The 15,523-nt window shown below is 37.4% G+C and overlaps 1 protein-coding gene across 1 annotated transcript in view; it reads right to left on the reverse strand.

Moving 5' to 3' along the window:
• PTPN20 (protein tyrosine phosphatase non-receptor type 20) overlaps window positions 1–15,523 on the reverse strand; it is a 103,867-nt gene that overhangs the window by 69,061 nt on the left and 19,283 nt on the right. Inside the window, exons 2-3 of the mRNA XM_049856023.1 lie at window positions 5,267–5,415; window positions 930–1,020 (exon numbers count right to left, since the gene is read on the reverse strand). Of these exons, the coding sequence (XP_049711980.1) occupies window positions 930–1,020; window positions 5,267–5,415 (240 nt within the window). The remainder of the gene's footprint in view (window positions 1–929; window positions 1,021–5,266; window positions 5,416–15,523) is intronic.

Consider the following 15,523-nt stretch of genomic DNA (forward strand, 5'->3'; position numbering starts at 1 on the left):
CATGTTCTGATTCACATTTTAGAAAACTAATTTCAGAAACTGTTGTGAATGGACTGGAGTAGAGGCAGTGAAGAAGACAGAGACCAGCTGAACAATAAAACAGGCTCAGTCTATGTTAGTAGCAGTAGGAACAGTGAGATGCAGAAGCATTCTAGAGGTCTTAAGGAGGTGAAATCAAAAGGACTCTGTGACTACTTTTGGACGCTGCAGGCGACTTGATGTTTTCTAGCTTGGACAAGTGGGTGGTTAATTAATTGAGATACAGAATAAAGGAGGCGGGTCAAGTTTGAGGAAAAAAATGATAAATTTGTAAAGATTTTGAGTTTGAAAGGAGTGTGGGCCACAAAATGAGATTTCCTACCTGAGATTAAAACTGCATTTTTGTGTTTTGTTTCTGCGCTATGGTCGTCCTGAGACAGATAAATCGTTGTGAGTAACTGGGTAGGGAGTTTGTGGCACTATTCTCTATCCAACATGTGAAGATAATCAAAGGCAGCCTCCCACTGGAGGGTAGATGATTGTCTGGGACAAAGCTATAAACAGCTCCATTGTATCTAGGTGTCTAAACAAAATGGCCAGGGAATGTGGTCAGGACTTGTGGTACACAAAGTGGCAGCTATCTTACCTTACCGGGCTTTATGTTTTGGATGCTTCACGGCCTAAGAAGTAGCAATGCGTAAGAACAAGGTTGAAGAACTGTTGTAAATAACCCTGAGACAGTGGCTAGGGGAAGTTAGCTGGAACAAAGGACTTGACTCTCACCAAATTCTTGCATGTATCCTAGAACATGCCCAGGCCATCCGCTGCTAGCTACTAGAGCTCTTCATTATGGTCCCAGGTCAAAATGCCTCATGTGGAAGGCCATATAACCCATTTTTTACCTTTTCCCAAAATTAAACAGGAAAATATCAAAATAATTTTTAGCTTACATGGAAGAATATCTCGATATCTGTTTTTGTTTCTATTGGATGGTTCATTCCCACAGGTGAACTCACCAGACGGGCTCTCAATTTCTAAATCCTTAAAAAGGTAAGAAATATAAATCATGCTATTTACTATAACCAAAAAAAAAAAAAAAAAAAAAAAACCTGCCTTTGTTTAGTGTCCATGATCCTTAAATCTCTATATGTTAAATGTGTTATATGATAAATGAAGAAAGTATAACCCCATTAAAAGAGTACTATATAAAATATCTCAAGTTTGCAGTTCCACTCAACAAATTGTTTGATAAGAAAATGCTAAACACTCTGGACATACTTTTCCTTTTGAACTTCATTATTTTTTTATTTTTCATTTAAAAAAAGGCAATATACAATATTCCCTTCATAGGGCCTCTACCTACCCATAAAATTATAATTTTATGAACAAAAAGAACAGCAACAAAAACATACATATAAACTAAAAAATATAAACAGTCTCACAATTTATCCCTTGCCCTATGAAGAAGTTATAGTTAGAAGGCCAATTAAAGAACGATTCCTTTCAAAAAAAAATATTCACCAAATGTGAATTCAACAAACATTTATTGAGCGTTTAGCAAGTACTTGGCACTGTTTTTGATACTGAAATACAAAGATGAATCAGAAATGGCTTCACCCCTGAAGACTTAACAGAGTAGCTGAAGAGACACGCATGCAATCAAATAACATGTGACCAATGTACGGAGGTGTGATGACTGTTGTTTTTGTATGCCATCCAGTCAATTCCAACTCAGCAACCCATGTGACAGAGCAGAACTGCCCCACAGGGTTTCCTAGGCTGTAATCTTTATGGGAGCAGATCACCAGGTCTTTCTCCTGCAGAGCCACTGGGTGGGTTTAAACCACCAACCTTTCAGTTAACAGCTGAGCACTTAACCATTGCACCACCAGGGTTCCTTAGTAAATGATTAAAACAGAAAAAAAACAGACTAGAGTACTATAAGTGACTAGTATAAATCATTGCACCTTCTCCCCACTTATTGACTATCTTGTTATCTGACATTTCACACTTATGACAATAGTAAAAAATCTACTGACTATTTTGCACATTAACGACATACATCTGGCAGTAATGAATGCCAAGGTGTGAGGCAAGAGTAACACTGGGTTTCACAGTTAACACTATGTGTCAACTTGGCTGGGCCATGATTCTCAGTGGTTTGGCAGTTATATAATAATGTAATTTGGCAATTATATAATGATGTAGTCATCCTCCATTTCGTGATCTGAGTGGTCATCCTTCATTTTTGAATAATGCCAATTTTGCATAATGGCCTGGTCTTTGGTACTTACCCATGTCAATAAGTGAGAAGAGGGTGTAGATTGTACCTGAAGGAAGTAGTACTTGAACTGGGCCTTAGTGAATCTTCAAGAGTTAGCCATATGAAAGTAAGTGTGTGGAGGGAGAAAGAAAAGAGAAGGCAGGTGAAGCAGTATCATTCCAGGCAGAAGGACTTGAGTAGAGACATAGAGGTATATGTGTCCTCTCAGAGAAGCAGGGAACAGCATGGTAGGTAACAAGAGCACAGTGCACATGATCCAGGCCAGAGGGAGATCGAAACTACCCAGGGGGGCCGTGTTTCATACACAAAAGAAATTAGACGTAGCGAGGCCTACCATATTAGAATGCCTATGGATAAAGCCTGGAAATCTGTTTTTGTAATAAGCTCTTCAATAACTCTTGGGTAGCCAATACAGCACCACCAGTCTTTAAGTAAAAGTGTTGGTAACCACTATCATGGAGAAAGAGGAGCCAATCAAGGTTTTAAGCAATAGGATAATATAATCAGGTTTGTACTTTTAATATTTGTACTTATTAGAGTTAACCTGAGCCCTGGTGGTACAGTGTTTAAAAGCATGGCTGCTAACCAAAAAGTTGGCAGTTCGAATCCACCCGCTGCTCCTTGGAAATCCTATGGGTGAGTTCTACTATGTGCTATAGGGTCACTACGAGTTGGAATTGACTTGATGCCAACAGGTCTGTAAGAAGAGCCAGAAAGAATGTTTTAAAGAAGAACAATGAGGGGAGACTAGTCCTAAAAGAAGATTTTATATATATATACTACATATATATATATATGTAATATATATATATATATAAAGTTACATTAATCGAGAGTTTGATACTACCATGTTAATAAACATATAATGGGAAAAGTCTAAGAGAATATTAAAATATATACTGGACTTCAAAAAAAAAAAAAAAACCAAACCCAGTGCAATTGAGTTGATTCTGACTCATAGTGACCCTATAAGACGGGGAGCACAGGCCCTGAGATCGGAGGGTGCCTGTTTGAGAAACAGCGAAGAGACTGGTGTGGTTAGAGGAGAAGCAAGTAAAAGAGAAATAGGCTATACTATCAGGGAGGTAATAGGGGGTTGGGTGTGGAACCCAGGGACTTATTAAGACAAGAAACAGAGGGGCCCCAAATCTGCAAACAAAGTAACAAGAAATGAGCCAGGGCACAGAAACAAAGCCATTCCCCAGAACAATGGGGCAGAGTATCTAAAAATAGCCCACAAACTTCTTTAAAGTTCCCTTTCAGGAGCAGCTGGAGAAAACCAGGCCCAGGGACATGCGCAGAACATCCACCTGTGACCGCTGTGTGACCTTCCACCAGGGGCAGTGAGGGGCTACAGCCCCAGCTAGGGAACTGAACCCATGGAGTGAGAGACTGCGCAGGCACGACACCCCATAATAAGTCCTGTTACGAATCCCAGAGGCCTCCAGGACAGGAGCCATCTTAGAACGCTGCTGCGCACGCACCACAGATAACATATCCCCGCCTGTGTCTATGAATAAACTTGAATCTTTTCCCAGCCCAAGAACTTTTAAAAACTCAGGCCCGTCTTTTGTTCTGTGAGAGGAGGGTGAGCATTGCTCTAGGCCCTCCTCATCTCTGCTTGCAAGCCTCTTCAATAAAGCTTTGCTCATAGAAAACTCTATGTGCCTTACCTGCTCATTCTTGACCATTGAGAGGCTATAGGACAGAGCAGAACTGCCTATAAGGTTTTCAAGGAGCGTCTGGTGGATTTGAACTGTCGACCTTTTGGTTAGCAGCCGAACTCTTAACCACTATGCCACCAGGGTTTCCATATTGGACTTCGGTGTACGATAAAAGTGGCATTTTACATCACTCAAGAGAAATTTCAAGAGGGACTTGGGACACCTAATAGCTATTAGAAAAAAATATATACTGGCACATCTGACCTAACACCTTATACCAAATTAAATTCTAGCTGGATCAAAGATTTAAACATTAAAAAAAATGATAAAAGTATTAGAAAAAAAGAGAATAGTTACTATGATCCTAGAGTGAAGGGGCATTTTTAAAGAACACAGAAAATTCAGAAGTCAAAAAAGGAAAGATTGACATATTTGACCACTGAAAATTAGCTATTTCTTCATGGTGAATGTGTATGTGTACGTGTATAAATATGTGCGTGTTTGCATGTATGTGTGTAAGACAAATAACAAAGTGGAAAAAATTGCCCTATATAAGATACACAAATGGGCTAATTATAAAAAGATTTATTAATCAATAAAAAGAAAATAAATAAAAAATTGGGCAAAGAATTGGAACCTGCAGTTCATGAAAAATAAACATCGAAAACATGAAAAATAAATATCAAAAGATATTCCTTTGTTCTTAAATAAAAAATGCAATTTGATTGGGGATAAGAAATAATGTGTAATTTAAGAGATGAATAAAGATCCAAATTTAAAAGTGTAAAACACTGGTTGTATTTCTAGGAATTTGTCCTAAAGAATACTCACGTGTATGCACAAGAAGATGAAGAGGGATGATCGTTGTTCATAATAGCAAAGACCAGAACAACTTAAGTGTTTACCATAGGCAACTATATAAAGAAAACAAGGAACTGAGCCATATAATTAATACAACATGTACAAAGATGAGATAGAGCTGTATGTGCTGATAATACATTTAGAAATTGCATCTTATGTGGGAAAAAAAGGGCGGTAGTATGTCAACCATTTTTTTTTTGGAAGTTTACATGACAAACTTAATAGTGGAAAGGGACCATATGAAGCCTAGGGTAAGTAAGAGACTTATTATCCATTTTATACTCTTTTATGCTGTTTGACTTTTTTTTTTTACCATGTATATTACTTTAAAAATAAATTTAGTATTTCAAAATTAGAAAAACAACAATGTATCCAATTTTTTAAAAGTGAGAAACAAAAGAGAAGAAACCAATTAGCAGCGATGTGGGGGAAAAAAAAAACCACAGATACAAATTTTTGTGACTACCAAAATATTTACCATAAACTCCTGGAAGATTTCAGAGGTTAACACTTTTCTCTGAAGCATTTCAAAGCAAGCCTTGATGGTTGATCGTACACGAAAATTGAGTATTAATGGTCGAATCTGGGCCAACTGAGCTAGCTCACTTTCAGAAACAATTTGCATACCTAAGAAAGAAAAAAATTCACGTTTGTAAATTACTTGTATGTACCTGAAGATTTTATTTTTGTTGTTGTTTTCTTTTAAATAAGGGCACAGGCATTTGTTAATGGAAATTTATTTTTCTAGAGGTGAAGAGTCTATTACTTCAAAAGCAACTGCCTTGTTTTAGAAAAATCAACTATATACTTTTTAATTACACAAAACTCACTGTTCTCAGAGAAAACTATGAAGAGATATATCAGATGCAGTAGATTGAGAAGTGTTCTATTTTATAATGTGAATTGGGTGTACATATCGTATAATTATGCCAAGGCAAGAGTGAAAAAGACTAGGACTAGGAAAAAGAGAGAACCTTTTGCCTTTCCTGGGACTGAGTGTTTAGAAGTCCCTTGATTCTGAGATGAAAGGATATGGAGAGTCTAACACACATATCTTACTCTAGAGTAGATCAATAAACATACACACACACACACATGCCAAGGACAGAGAAAACTATATGATGTAATTAATAAGACTGATATACATATATGTATGTACGAATATATAAACTAACAACCAAGAGGAAGAGGAGAGACTATATTCCATTTAATAGTACACATGGAATCTCTTTTTTTTTTTTAAATCATGATCTTTTAGGTCATATTCACAGTCTAGATTCTAAGCATACGCAATTGTACAGACCACATGCTCCGGTAAAAATACAATAAATTCGAAAGTCAAGGGTAAAATGATATTTTTAAAAAGTGCAACATTTGAGGTAAAACGTTAAAGTGAAACCAGTTCTCAAAATCTTGCTTCCCCAAAGTCAAATAATACGAGCGAAAACCAAATTAACGCCCGCAAAAAAATATATATACAAAAGCAATTAGGCGACAGAATGTTGTTGTTGTTAGATGCCATCGAGTCGGTTCTGATTCATAGCTACCCTACGTACGATAGAACGAAACACTGCCCTGTCCTGCACCATCCTCACAGTCGTTGTTGTACTTGAGCCCATTGCTGCAGCCACTGTGTCAACCCACCTCATTGAGGGTCTTCCTCTTTTTCGCTGACTCTCTACTTTACCAAGCATGAAGTCCTTCTCCAGGGACTGATCCCTCCTGATAACATGTCCAAAGTATATGAGACATAGTCTTACCATCCTTGCTTCTAAGGAGCATTGTGGTTGTACTTCTTCCAAGACAGATTCGTTTGTTCTTTTGGCAGTCCATTCAATATTCTTCACCAACACCATAATTCAAACATATCGATTCTTCTTCGATCTTCCTTATTCATTGTCCAGCTGCCACTTGCATACGACCTCAGTCTTGAAGATGACATCTTTGCTTTTTAACACTTTAAAGAGGTCTTTTGCAGCAGATTTGCCCAATGTAATGCATCCTTTGTTTCTTGACTGCTGCTTCCATGAGTGTTTATTGCAGATCCAAGTAAAATGAAATCCTTCACAACTTCAATCTTTTATCCACTTATCATGATGTTTCTAGGAAGAAGGACTTGGCGGTCTACTTCTGAAAAGAATTACCCAGTGAAAACCTTATGAACAGCAGTGAAACATTATCTGATATAGTGCCAGAAGATGAGTCCCTTGGGTTGGAAGGCACTCAAAATACAACTGGGGAAGAGTTGCCTCCTCAAAGTAGGGTCTACCTTAATGACATGGATGGAGTCAAGTTTTCAGGACCTTCATTTGCTGATGTGGCATGACTCAAAACGAGAAGAAACAGCTGCAAACATCCATTAATAATCTGAATGTGGAATGCACAAAGTATAAATCTAGAAAAATTGAAAATTGTCAAAAATGAAATGCAGTGTATAAACATCAATATCCTGGGCATTAGCAAGCTGAAAGGGACTAGTATTGTCCATTTTCAATCAATCATATGGTCTACTATGCCAGGAATGAAAATTGAAAAGTAATGGCATCACATTCATTGTCAAAAAGAACATTTTAAGATCCTGAAGTACAATGCTGTCAGTAATAGGATGATATTCATATGCCTACAAGGAAGACCAGTTAATATGACTATTATTCAAATTTATGCATCAACCACTAAGGCCAAAAATGAAGAAATTAAAGATTTTTACCAACTTCTGCAGTCTGAAATGGACTGAACATGCAATCAGGATTGATCGATAATTACTGGTGATTGGAATGAAAAAGCTAGAAAAAAAGAAGTATCAGTGGTTGGAAAATATGGCCTTGGTGACGAAAACAATTCTGGAGATTGTGTGCTGGAATTTTGTAAGACCAATGACTTCTTTCTCCAACTACCTTTTTTCAGCAACATAAAGGGTGACTAGACACATGGACCTCACCAGATGGAATACACAGGAATCAAATCGACTACATCTGTGAAAAGAGATGATAGAAACCTCAGTATTATCAGTCAGAACAAGGCTAGGGGCCAACTGCATAACAGTCCATCAATTGCTCATATGCATGTTCCAAGCTGAAGCTGAAGAAAATTAGAAAAAGTCCATAAGAGTCCAAGTACAACCTTGAGTATATCCCACCTGAATTTAGAGACCATCTCAAGAATAGATTTGACACATTGAATACTAACTACCAAAGACCAGATGAGTTGTGCGATGACATCAAGGACATCATACATAAAGAAAGAGGTCATTAAAAAGACAGGAAAAAAAGAAAAGACCAAAATGGATGTCAGAATAGGCTTTGAAACTTGCTCTTGAACATTGAGTAGCTAAAGCAAAAGGAAGAAATGATGAAGTAAAAGAGCTGAACAGAAGATTTCAAAGGGTAACTGGAGAAGACAAAGTGAAGTATTATAATGACATGTGCAAAGACCTGGAGTTAGAAAACCAAAAGGGAAGAACATCCTCGGCATTTCTCAAGCTGAAAGACCTGAAGAAAAAATTCAAGCCTTGAGTTGCAATATTGAAGGATTCTACGGGGAAAATATTGAATGACACAGGAAGCATCAAAAGACAGTGGAAGGAACACACATAGTCATTGAACCAAAAAGAATTGGTCAATGTTGGCTACCCAGTCAACTGACTGGAAGAGATTCATATTTGTGGCTATTTCATAGAAAGGTAATCCGACTGAATGCAGAAGTTATCAAACAATATCATTAATATCACACGTAAGTAACATTTTGCTGAAGGTTATTCAGTACCAGCTGCAGCAGATCATCGACAGGAAACTACCAGAAATTCAAGCTGGATTCAGAAGAGGATGTGAAACCAGAAATATCGTTGCTAAAGTCAGAGAGATCTTGGATGAAAGCAGAGAATACCAGAAGGATGTTTACCTGTGTTTTACTGACTATGCAAAGGCATTCGCTGAGCAGATCATAACAAATTATGGATAACATGCAAAGAATGGGAATTCCAGAATACTTAATTTTGCTCATGAGGAACTTGTACAGAGATCAAGGGGCGTTTGCTCAAACAGAACAAGGGGATACTGTGTGTTTTAAAGTCAGGAAAGGTGTGCGTCAGGGTTGTATCCTTTCACCTTTCATCATACTTATTCAATCTGTATGCTGAGCAAGTAATATGAGAAACTGGACTATATGAAGAGGAAAAGGCCATCAGGATTGGTGGGAGATTCATTAACCTGCATTCTTCAGATGACACATCTTGCTTGCTGAAAGCAAAGAGGACTTGAAGCACTTACTGATGAAGATCAAAGACCACACCCTTCAATATAAATTACACCTCAACATACCAAAAAAAAAAAAAATCCTCACAACTGGACCAATAATAAAAAGAATAGACACAAAAAAAGAAACAGAAGTTTCTAAGAACCTGCACAGCCCTGGGCAATTCATCTTGTTTTGAAACCCCACTACCTCCATAATTCTTTGTAGGGTTGAGGACACTGATAGAAGGAGAAACTGAGGCCCATATTATCAGATTCCTCAGTACGTACGAAAGACCACTGACCGACGCGGAACGCACCAAGAAAGAGATAAACAAGAAGACAGGGTGGAGACACTATGATCGTAAAATCAAAAACCCACTTCTGAGACATCAGTTAACCATGAATCTGCTTAAAGTTTACTTTGTGCAAAGAATTTAACTTTACCAAAAGGAGTCTCATCTTTTACCCCTGTTTTCTAAGAAGATAATCATAAAGGTTCAGAGCCTCCTGAACCTTTACTGTGAAAATGAATGGGGGCTGGCCAGGCCAGAGAGAGCACCTAGTAACCTCATGTCCAGTCATCTCAGAAAAGGGCATGATTCCATCAATCACATTAAAATTAGCCAATGGTTACTTTTGTACTCTACGTCCTTCTTTACTCCTTAAAACTTTATTGTAACTGACCTAAAACATTCCTTTCTGTTTTTTTCCAAACAATAAGGTCTCTACGTATGCATACAGATCAGCTGCTTGAATAAACCCTTTATACTTTAATTTCTCTGTGCTTTGATTATTTTTTACACGGGTAAGGGGCTGTTGGTTCAGACAGTCAAAAAAACCTAAAATTTATCACAAATATCTCTGACATTAGTACTGAGAGTAGGAGTTCTGGGAAGTTCAAAAGGGGAGAGAAAATTTTGAAATTATAAAAGCCATTGAGATCATTTTTTTTGTATTTTTAATTTTTATTGTGCTTTAAGCGAAAGTTTACACATCAAGTCAGTCTCTCCCACAAAAACTTACATACACTTTGCTACATACTCCCAATTGCTCTCCCCCTAATAAGACAGCCCGCCCCCTCCCTCCACTCTCTCTTTTTCGTCCATTTTGCCAGCTTCTAACCCCCTCTACCCTCTCATCTCCCATCCAGGGAGGAGATGTCAACAAAGTCTCAAATGTCCACCTGATCCAAGAAGCTCACTCCTCATCAGCATCCCTCTCCAACCCATTGTCCAGTCCATTCCCTGTCTGAAGAGTTGGCTTTGGGAATGGTTCCTGCCCTGAGCCAACAAAAGATCTGGGGGCCATGACCACCAGGGTCCTTCTGGTTTCAGTCAGACCATTAAGTCTGGTCTTTTTACGAGATTTTGGGGTCTGCATCCCACTGCTCTCCTGCTCCCTCAGTGATTCTATGTTGTGTTCCCCGTCAGGGTAGTCATCAGTTGTAGTTGGGCACCAACTAGTTCTTCTGGTCTCAGGCTGATGCAGTCTCTGGTTTATGTGGCCCTTTCTGTCTCTTGGGCTCATAATTACCTTGAGTCCTTGGTATTCTTCATTCTCCTTTGATCCAGGTGTGTTGAGACCAATTGATGCATCTTCAAAGGCTGCTTGCTAGTGTTTAAGACCCCAGATGCCACTCTCCAAAGTGGGATGCAGAATGTTTTCATAATAGATTTTATTATGCCAATTGACTTAGATGTCCCCTGAAACCATGGTCCCCAAACCCCTTCCACTGCTACTATGGCCTTTGAAGCATTCAGTTTATTTAGGAAACTGTTTTTGGTTTAGTCCAGTTGTGCTGACCTCACCTGAATTGTGTGTTTTCTTTCCTGTCACCTAAAGCAGTTCTTATTCTACTATTAGTGAATACCCCTCTCCCACCCTCCCTCCCCATACTTGTCACCATCAAAGAATATTTTCTTCTCTGTTTGAACTATTTCTCGAGTTCTTACAATACTGGTCTTATACAATATTTGTCCTTTTACAACTGACTAATTTCACTCAGCATAATGCCTTCCAGATTCCTCCATGTTATGAAATGTTTAACAGATTCATCACTGTTCTTTATTGATGTGTAGTATTCCATTGTGAGAATATACCCTAATTTATTTATCCATTCATCCGTTGATGGGCAGCTTGGTTGCTTCCATCTTTTTGCTATTGTAAACAGTGGTGCAATGAACATGGGTGTGCATATATCTGTTCGTGTAAAGGCTCTTATTTTTCTAGGATGTATTCCAAAGAGTGGGATTTCTGGATGGTACAGTAGTTCTATTTCTAGCTTTTTAAGGAAGCACCAAATCAATTTCCAAAGCAGTTGTACCGTTTTACAGTCCCACCAGCAGTATATAACTGTTTCAGTCTCTCACTGCCTCTCCAACATTTATTATTTTGTGTTTTTTTGATTAATGCCAGTCTTGTTGGAGATGATATCTCATTGCAGTTTTGATTTGCATCTCTCTAATGGCTAATGATCGTGAGCACTTTCTTATGCACCAGTTAGCTACCTGAATGTATTCTTTAGTGAAGTGTCTGTTCATATCTTTTGCCCATTTTTTAATGGGGTTATTTGTCTTTTTGTAGGTGAGTTTTTGCAGTATCCTGTAGATTTTAGAGATCAGACACTGATCGGAAATGTCATAGCTAAAAACATTTTCCCAGTCTGTAGGTAATTTTTTTACTCTTTTGGTGAAGTCTTTGGATGAGCAAAGGTGTTTGATTTTTAGGAGCTCCCAGTTATCTAGTTTTTCTTCTGCATTGTCAATAATGTTTTATATATTGTTTATGCCATGTGTTAGGGCTTCTAATGTTGTCCCTAATTTTCTTCCAGGATCTTTACTGTTTCAGATTTCACGTTTAGGTCTTTGATCCATTTTGAGCTCATTTTTGTGCATGGAGTGAGGTATGGGTCTTGTCTCCTTATTCTGCAGATGGGTATCCAGTTATGCCAGCACCATTTGTTAAAAAGACTGTCTTTTCCCCCTTTTAACTATTTTGGGGCCTTTGTCCAATACCAACTGCTCATATGTGGATGGATTTATGTCTGGATTCTCAATTCTGTCCCATTGGTCTAGGAATTTGTTTTTGTACCAACACCAGGCTCTTTTGACTACTGTGGCGGTATAATAGGTTCTAAAATCAGGTAAAGTAAGGCCTCTCACTTTGTTCTTCTTTTTCAATAATGCTGTACTTATCCGGGGCCTCTTTCCCTTCCATGTGAAGTTAGTGATTTGTTTCTCCATCTCATTAAAAAATGTCATTGGAATTTGGATCAGAATTGCATTAAATCTATAGATTGCTTTTGGTAGAACAGACATTTTTATAATGTTAAGTCTTCCTATCCATGAGCAAGGTATGTTTTTCCACTTATGAAGGTCTCTTTTGGTTTCTTGCAGAAGCGTTTTGTAGTTTTCTTTGTGTAAGTCTTTTACATCTCTGGTAAGATTTATTCCTAAGTATTTTACCTTCTTAGAAAAAAAAAATAGGGTACTGTAAATGGTATTGATTCAGTGATTTCCTCTTCAATGTTCTTTTTGTTGATGTAGAGGAATCCAAGTGATTTTTGTATGTTTATCTGGTATCCCTATACTCTGCTGAACTCTTCTATTCGTTTCTGCAGTTTTCTTGAGGATTCCTTAGGGTTTTCTGCATATAAGATCATGTCATCTGCAAACAGAAATACTTTTACTTCTTCCTTGCCGATCTCAATACCCTTTATTTCTTTATCTTGCCTAATTGCTCTGGCTAGGACCTCCAGCACAATGCTGATTAAGAGTGGTGATAAAGGGCATCCTTGTGTGGTTCCTGATCTCAAGGGGATTGCTTTCGGGCTCTCTCCATTTAGGATGATGTTCGCTATTGGCTTTGTATGAACGTCCTTTATTATGTTGAGGAATTTTCCTTCTATTCCTAATTTGCTGAGAGTTTTTATCATGAATATGTGTTGAACTTTCTCAAATACCTTTTCTGCATCAATTGATAAAATCATGTGATTCTTGTCTTTTGTTTTATTTATGTGATGGATTAAATTAATTCTTTTTCTAATTTGAACCATCCCTGCATACCTGGTATGAATCCCACTTGGTCATGGTGAATTATTTTTTGGGTATATTGTTAAATTCTATTGGCTAGAATTTTGTTGAGGATTTTTGCATCTGTGTTCATGAGGGACATAGGTCTGTAATTTTCTTTTTTTGTGGTGTCTTTATCTGGTTTTGGTATCAGGGATATGCTGGCTTCAGAAAATGAGTTTCAGAGTATTCCATCCTTTTCGATGTTCTGAAATACCTTTAGTAGTAGTGGTGTTAACTCTTCTCTGAAAGTTTGGTAGAACTGTGCAGTGAACCCGTCCGGGTCAGGGCTTTTTTTTGTGGGAGTTTTTTCATCACCTTTTCAATCTCTTCTTTTGTTATGGGTCTATTTAGTTGTTCTACCTCTGTTTGTGTTAGTTTAGGTAAGTAGTGTGTTTCTAGGAATTCATCCATTTCTTCTAGGTTTTCAAATTTGTTAGAGCACTATTTTTCATAGTAATGTGACATGATCCTTTTCATTTCAGTTGGGTCTGTTGTAATATCGCCCATCTCATTTCTTATTCAGTTTATTTGCTTCCTCTCCTGTTTTTCTTTTGTCAGGTTGGCCAATGGTTTATCAATTTTGTTGACTTTTTCAGAGAACCAGCTTTTGGTCTTGTGAATTCTTTCAATTGTTTTTCTGTTTTCTATTTCATTTAGTTCTGCTCTAATTTTTATTATTTGTTTTCTTCCGGTGCCTGACGGTTTCTTTTGTTGTTCTCTTTCTATTGGTTCAAGTTGTAGGGATAATTCCTTAATTTTTGCCCTTTCTTCTTTTTGTATGTGTGCATTTATTGATATAAATTAACATCTGAGCACTGCTTTCATTGTGTCCCTAATGTTCTGATAGGAAGTGTTTTCATTCTCATTGGATTCTATGATTTTCTTTGTTCCATCCTTAATGTCTTCTATAACCCAGTCTTTCTTGAGGAGGGTATTGTTCAGTTTCTAAGTGTTTGATTTCTTTTCCCTGCTTTTTTTCTGTTACTGATTTCCACTTTTATGGCCTTACGGTCAGAGAAGATGCTTTGTAATATTTCAATGTTTTGGATTCTGCTAAGGATTGCTTTATGACCTAATATGCGGTCTATTTTAGAGAATGTTCCATGTGCACTAGAAAAGACAGTATACTTGGTTGCTGTTGGCTGGAGTGTTTTGTGTATGTCTATGAGGTCAGGTTGGTTTATTGGGGCAGTTAGCTCTTCCGTGTCTTTATTGAGCTTCTTTCTGGATGTCCTGTCCTTCACCCAAAGTGGTGTGTTGAAGTCTCCTACTATTATTGTGGAGCTGTCTATCTCACTTTTCAGTGCTGATAATTTATGTATCTTGCAGCCCTGTCATTGGGTGCATATTTAAAAAGGTTATATTTTCTTGGTATATTGTCCCTTTAATTATTATAGAGTGTCCTTCCTTATCCTTTATGATGGATTTAACATTAAAGTCTATTTTGTCAGAAATTAATATTGCCACTCCTGCTCTTTTTCGATTGTTGTTCGCTTGATGTATTTCTTTTCCATCCGTTGAGTTTTAGTCTGTTTGTGTCTCTAGGTTTAAGGTGTGTCTCTTGTAGGCAGCATATTCCCACTCTCTGTCTCTTTATTGATGCTTTTTAGTCCATTCGAATTCAGCGTAAGTATGGATAAGTATGAATTTAGTGCTATCATTTTTATGTCTTTTTGTGTGTGTTGTTGACAGTTTCTTTTTCCCACTTAATTTTACGTGCTGAGTGGAGTATGTATTGTCCTTTCCTCATATTCTTTGTTGTTGATTTTGTTTCTGCTGAGTTTCTGTTTTTCTCTTGTATTTTATTTTGATTAGTAGGATAGTTTGTCTCCTTTGTGGTTACCTTACTATTTATTCCTATTTTTCTAAATTTAAACCTAACTTTTATTTCTTTGTATCACCTTATCTTCCTCTGCATATGGAAGATCTATGACTCCATTTTTTAGTCCTTCTTTATTGTTTTAATGTTGTCTTCTTTTATATAATATTATCGCTGTTACCCTGTTTTGAGTGTTTTTTTTTTTATCTTGCTTTTTTGTTTGTTTGTTTGTTTCCCTGTCTAGGTTGACTTCTGATTGCTCTGTCCAGTGTTCTAGTCTTGGGTTGATACCTGATATTATTGATTTTCTAACCAAAGAACTCCCTTTAGTATTTCTTGCAGTTTTGATTTGGTTTTTACGAATTCCCTAAATTTCTGTTTATGTGGAAATGTCCTAATTTCACCTTTACATCTGAGAGACAGTTTTGCTGGATATATGATTCTTGGCTGGCAATTTTTTTCATTCAATTTTTTCTATAAGCCATCCCATTGCCTTCTTGCCTGCATGGTTTCTGACGAGTAGTCCAAGCTTATTCTTATTGGCTCTCCTTTGTAGGTGAGTGTTCATTTATCCCTAGCCTCTCTTAAAATTCTCTCTTTATCTTTGCTTT

The sequence above is a fragment of the Elephas maximus genome, chromosome 16 (genome assembly GCF_024166365.1).
Source record: "Elephas maximus indicus isolate mEleMax1 chromosome 16, mEleMax1 primary haplotype, whole genome shotgun sequence".
NCBI lineage: Eukaryota > Metazoa > Chordata > Mammalia > Proboscidea > Elephantidae > Elephas > Elephas maximus.